This window comes from Corylus avellana, chromosome ca8 (genome assembly GCF_901000735.1).
Source record: "Corylus avellana chromosome ca8, CavTom2PMs-1.0".
Taxonomy (NCBI): Eukaryota; Viridiplantae; Streptophyta; class Magnoliopsida; order Fagales; family Betulaceae; genus Corylus; species Corylus avellana.
The window spans coordinates 7,751,809-7,757,809 of record NC_081548.1 but is presented as its reverse complement, the minus strand read 5'-3'; the positions used below and the strand labels follow the sequence as shown (position 1 = coordinate 7,757,809).

The 6,001-nt window shown below is 36.7% G+C and overlaps 1 protein-coding gene across 1 annotated transcript in view; it reads right to left on the bottom strand.

The window, feature by feature from the left end:
• Positions 1-5,640, bottom strand: part of LOC132190815 (leucine-rich repeat receptor protein kinase HPCA1-like) — a 6,083-nt gene extending 443 nt beyond the window's left edge. Inside the window, exons 1-19 of the mRNA XM_059605854.1 lie at positions 5,559-5,640; positions 5,139-5,256; positions 4,905-4,976; positions 4,698-4,772; positions 4,543-4,614; positions 4,165-4,326; positions 3,984-4,058; positions 3,718-3,789; positions 3,568-3,639; positions 3,402-3,470; positions 2,940-3,014; positions 2,738-2,809; positions 2,519-2,656; positions 1,940-2,421; positions 1,705-1,851; positions 1,475-1,611; positions 1,061-1,280; positions 599-834; positions 2-16 (exon numbers count right to left, since the gene is read on the bottom strand). Coding sequence (XP_059461837.1) covers positions 2-16; positions 599-834; positions 1,061-1,280; positions 1,475-1,611; positions 1,705-1,851; positions 1,940-2,421; positions 2,519-2,656; positions 2,738-2,809; positions 2,940-3,014; positions 3,402-3,470; positions 3,568-3,639; positions 3,718-3,789; positions 3,984-4,058; positions 4,165-4,326; positions 4,543-4,614; positions 4,698-4,772; positions 4,905-4,976; positions 5,139-5,256; positions 5,559-5,640 — 2,391 coding nt within the window. The remainder of the gene's footprint in view (position 1; positions 17-598; positions 835-1,060; positions 1,281-1,474; positions 1,612-1,704; positions 1,852-1,939; positions 2,422-2,518; positions 2,657-2,737; positions 2,810-2,939; positions 3,015-3,401; positions 3,471-3,567; positions 3,640-3,717; positions 3,790-3,983; positions 4,059-4,164; positions 4,327-4,542; positions 4,615-4,697; positions 4,773-4,904; positions 4,977-5,138; positions 5,257-5,558) is intronic.
• Between the last annotated feature and the right edge of the window lie 361 nt (positions 5,641-6,001).

Genomic DNA, 6,001 nt, shown 5'->3' with positions numbered 1-6,001 from the left:
CGGGATCCATGTAGCCCTAAAACAATGAAGAAAATCCATAGTCCACATTAAATTTTCGTGCAATGTTGTGAAATCTGCAACAAATACAAGCCTTTAATCCACTTAGCTAGAGATTTGAAAAATGTGTTTCATGTTTTAGTTCAACATGCAGGATCATAAATTGCACACCTCTTTCCCACCAATTAATTACATGGTGGTTATGGCAGTAATATAAGTGGGTGTGTGTGGTGCATGCGCACGTGCAAGCATGCATAAAACTTTTCTGTGGGTGGTGTTAAATTATCAGTTATCTCAAAAGTTTAAGCTGGTAGTAAGAGGTAAATTTAGTCACTCAATCATTAGTTTAACACTCTTCCTCAGGAATGGGTTCAAACACTCTTTAATAGTTGAGGCCTAACACGTTGAATATTTAATTTAAATGGGGTGAATTGACGAAGTGGAGGTTCGATTACAAGACTTTTGGTTATGATACCATCTTAAATTATCAATTATCCTAAAAACTTAAACTGATAAAAAGTGATAAATTTAATAACTTAATCATTACTTTAACAGGTGGTGCCTAAATGTCAGCACACGTCTTAGGATGTTATATACTCACCAGTGTTCCTTTAACTTGAGTGCTGACATAATTCCTTTCGCTGTCAACCTTAGGCTTGGAGAGTCCAAAATCTGCAACTTTTGCATTTAAACTTTCATCCAGTAGGATGTTACTTGATTTGATGTCCCTATGTATAATGGGAGGATTCGCATGTTCATGCAGATAGACCAGGCCCCTAGCTGTACCAATGGCTACATTAAGTCTCCCCATCCAATCCAACCTGATTCTCGACTTCCCTGCAATGAAGACATGCATGTTATCAAATAAAAGAAAAATGTTTGTGATCTTAGAAACCTTTTGCAGAAAAGTTAATAGGCACGTCATCTGTTAGTTTCAAGAAAGATGTCTCCAAATAGGCTTGTTAATAGACAATAAAACTGAAGAATTCAATTTGCAATGTAAGTTTCAACCTTTTCCAGAACTTATATTGAGAGGAGAATGTGAAGAAATGGATGGAAGTACCTGAAAGACTATCCATCACAGTACCATTTGGTACATGCTCGTATACCAGCATTTGTTCAGCTTTCTCAAAACAGAAACCCTCAAGGATGACAAGATTCTTGTGATGGACCCTTGATAGAAGTTCAATCTCAGTTTTGAATTCATGGCCTCCCTGCATAGAATCTCTTTGAGCTCGTTTGATGGCAATCAGTTTCCCAGTGGAAAGAGTTCCCCTATAGACCTGTACAAATGTTCACAGATGGAACATTGTGAGAAGGTTGTAAGTTTGTTTTAAGTAGAAAAAATTCTTTGAAAAACAAATATATATATATATATATATTCCTTTCCTAAGGAATCAAGTTTCAGAAAAGCAAAAATATTCTTTTTAGTATGTAAATAATGATTTGATTCTGATGAGAGACAATGAAAATCAACCTTCCCATAACCTCCAGATCCAATACCATTCGCTTCCGAAAAATTGTTGGTGTATTTCTTAAGCTCTTCATAAGAGAACCGCCTGGCTCCTTTCAATTGGGGAACACCACCACTTCCCATATTCACATCCCAATTTGCTGCATTTGTGTGACATGATAGCACTAATAAGTCTGTAGAAAATCCACATGATTAACTACAAGGTGCTAATTCTAAAATTATGCCTATCTTACCAAAGGGATTATTCTGTTCAGTAGCTCTTTTTGCTCTTTTCTTTTGGTGGAAAGCATATACTCCTGCAAGGACTAGTAATAACAGGAGGATAGAACCACCAACTGCTGCTCCAATTATAATTCCGCTGCTTACGTTTTTATTTGATCCTGTATGTACCACAATGGAGACAGAGAGAATGTAATGAGCAAACATCATGACTATTAATTTTCAGTTCACTGTCAAACTCAGAATTACCTGCATAGTAATCATATATAGATGCAATAAGAAAATAGGGCCCAAAGAGACGTGGCGGGCGGAAACTCAAGTTGTTAAGAACATATCCAATCATAGTAATTCCGGTTTTATTGAAACGGTCATCTCCTGATGGGAAAACTTGCAGGCTCAATCCAAGGTAACCAAATGAGTCTATGGTGGGATTACTCAGAGAAACTGAATCCACTGGAAGATCATAGGATTGAAAAGTTTGCATGAGTGACTCCTCTACAGCTACATAGTAACTTGAATTTCCCAAGTCTAAGGAGGATAGAGCTCTGAAGAATAGAGTGCCCTGGTATGGATAGGCACAATTGCACTTGGGGCTGGCAACCTGATCCGAACTGCAGGAAACTTGCAAACAGTTGTTTCGTGCAATCGAATTTGTGGAACTTGATTGGGAAGAATTGCAGTAACTCTCTGTCTTTTGATCTGTGTTCTCACAAGTTGGATTACCTTCAAGTCTGCAAAATGTTTCAGATAAATGCAAGTAATCAAAAAGCTTACAATTCTGTAACATTGTAACAAAGAAGAAATGATCAAGATAATTGTAGAGCTTACAATATGGTGATGTTGTTTCCTCCAGTTATTGGATCAAAGTTAGTGATAGAATTGTTCTGCAAATCGATGCTTTGCAATAGGTTGCTATATGTTGTACCAATATTCAGGGTGCCATTGAGATGGTTGTTGCTCAGTTCCCTGTCCCACATATCAGACAATCAAGTCTCAACAAAAATAAAATTGAATGGTGGTGATACTTGAGATCAAGCTGATACTCACACTATCTGTAGATTGGGAAGGCTGAAAAGGTTAGCAGGAATTGGTCCTTCAAGTTGTGTGTGTTCCATCATTCTGCCATACAAGGCAAGTATGTTTATGAATACTTAACACTTCCAAAATTCTTTTTGCTTGACCAAATTATTAATTAAATTCACACACCCACAAAAACATAGAGTATGGAGGAGGGGTGAGTAAAACATACAATGTTGTCAAAGACTGTAAGGAAGAAAGCCAAGGAGGAACCTCAGAAATATCAAAGCTGTTATTGCCCATATCCCTGCAGATTATGTTTCAGTCAAAGAATGAAATTGATAACAAAAATAGTAAACATAGTTATCAAAACAGATTTGTGTCTCTGATTACTAATATTTTCTCTGAAGTACAAAAAAGAAATAACCTTCTAACTGACAATCTTCTCTAATACAGAGAGTGTAACACTCCGCCCTAAATGATATGATATTGTCCGCTTTAGATCAAGCCCGCACGATTTTATTATTGGGTTTACCCCAAAATGTCTCATACCATTTAGAGAAAGCATATTCCATATAAATACATCATCTTTTTTTCACACCAAGGCAATGTGGGATGTCACAGTCCGACTATACCTACTTACCTCCACCCTAGTGTGAAATTCAGTCAGTATAATATAACTATTACTACTTACACATAGTTCAGCAGGTTCATGCCAGTAAGGTTGGGCATTGGGCCAGTCAGGCTATTGTTGGACAAGGCCCTGCAAACAGATAACAATAAGCCTATCTTAATAAGTGAAAAAACTTCTCAGCAACGAGTTTAAAGCTTTAATTGGTATGTTTATCTTGTCTGCTTACAGCTCATGAAGATTTGCAAGATTACTGATATTTGAAGGCACAGACCCATTTAGTGAATTTCTATCCAAGCGTCTGCAGCCAAAACATGACAATTAGTAGAAAAAACTTGACAGAAGTTCACAACTATGAGTATGTGAAACAGATACTCACACCACCTCCAAGGTCTGCACAAGTCCAAGGGTGGATGGGATGATACCAGATAAATTATTATTATCTAAAAGCCTGCCCAGAAAAGAAAAATATTAGCAAGTATAAAATTAATGTCTATAATTGACAGTGTTCGTGTAACTATTTAGATATTGAAACAAAAAGTCCCATTCCTCAATTTCCATACTGAAGACATTTACTCTGGTTTTTCTCAGCCACTTAAGCTATAATTACAAGTTCTTGAAAATGGACAGTTTAATAGAGCTTACACATGTATGGCATTCATATTTGAGCTGAAAAGTTGAGGCGGAACTGTGCCCGAAAGCTGGTTCTTTCCAAGATGACTGTTTAGATAATGAAGGAAGCTTAGATGGTTCTTAATTACTGAAAACAAAATGGTAGTGCAAAAAAGAATTAACAAGATTGAAATTATGGCAAAACTTGACATACAAGTGCCTCGTTTGAAGTAGCATATCAAGACCGGGTATAGTCCCACTAGAGACTGGGATGGATCCACTAAGCTGGTTGTCAGTGAGGTCCAAGTAATAGAGATTGGATAGATTACCAATTGAATTTGGAATTGGTCCAGAGAATCTGTTAGAAGTCAGAGCTCTGCAATTAACAGCAACGAATAGTTCCAAAACTTAGTGTGAGTGCAACAGAGATAAAAATGCACTTAAAAAGTTAGAAAGTAAGAATGAAAATGAAAAGAGACTAAGCAAAACATTATACAACCTCATCCAAAGCATTAGTATCCATAGGGAACTGAATGTGTTTTTTTCCATTGCAGTAAAACAATAAAAGAAGTACAATATGAAATGGCCTTACAGATAAAGTAGCTGCTGCAGAGATCCGATTTCGTTTGGAATAGGACCAGAGAATCCACAACCAGTCAGGCATCTGGAGTGCATAAAGAAATCCAACTGGTTAACTTCAAGGATTTTAAACATACCAATCAGTTAATAAACTCAATATTTCCTCACAAGGATGATAGGTTCTTCAAATTCCCAATTGCTTGTGGTAGTGGTCCTGTCATGAGCTTGTTGGATGATAGATCCCTATATGAAGACTCTGGTAATCAGGAATGAATTGCAAAGACTAATCGAAAAATCTACTACCAAATACAGTATCTAATGATGAAGGTCTTGAATTTGATTCATGTAAACAAGCAAAAGAAACCATTTTCTTACAGAGTCTGTAACGCAGATAACGATCCGATATCTCCTGATAGCTGGCCCGTCAAATCCATGTTTGTCAACGTTCTGAAATTGAGACTAGTCAGATTGATAAAAATTGGGCAGAATGAGCAACCTTCCAAAATCATCAAAAAGGTGAGAACGGGGCAAAGAACTTATGTAACGCCCCACCCCCAATGGACAGATTACCATCTTCATCCTCAGGCGATGTGGGACGCCACAACTTACATGGAGGTCACACGTGAATTGATGCACTTAATTCCTATCCAACCGCCACAAGGATCAAAGCCCACCCAATTAGATGGTGTGTTTTCCCAGCTACTCCCGAGAGCCCTTAGAGCAGCAGCTGCATCAAAAATTAAAGTGCAATGTTGGTAATTCAGTCACAAAAAAAAAAAAAAAAAAATGCAAAAGAACAGATATGTAAAAGGCAATGATCACTAGCCCTTTTTCAGGATATCAATTACAATCATTCAAGGCCTTAAGGCAATGAGTTCCTATTATGGATGGAAGCTATTAACAACTTGTAAATGTTTTGTTGTATAAGGAAAGGGAAGAAAGCAAAAGAATATTATACTCTATCAAGTAATCAACAGAAATTATACAACCAAACTAAACAAAAAACTTGGCAAATTTATCCCAGCTTACCATCATTTTGGTCTGTCTCTGCTGCTATAAGAAAAAATTTGATGAACACAAGTAGCAGTAGCACCTTACTCCTTTGATCCATCGCTCAAAGAACAACAAGATTCAAACCTATAATTCTTGTAACACTAATGTTGGGTTAAAAAAACATTCAATCATTCAAAAGATGTTATTTGTTCACATAAATTAAAATACAATGACTGGTCACCATGATTATATATATACACTTTCAAAAGCTGAGAGACATATAAAGAACAGCCCTGCCAGAATGTTTAGTTGATCAAGTCAATAGCCTCAATTTTAAGAACTCTTATTTAAAAAGTGAATGTTGTAATGGGTTTAGAAGGATCTGCATAGGATGAAACTATCAACGGTTATCTCGTCTGAACTCTTCCGCTAAACAAAAGAATGACGCACATGTTGGTTGAAAGTTAATAGATTAAAAT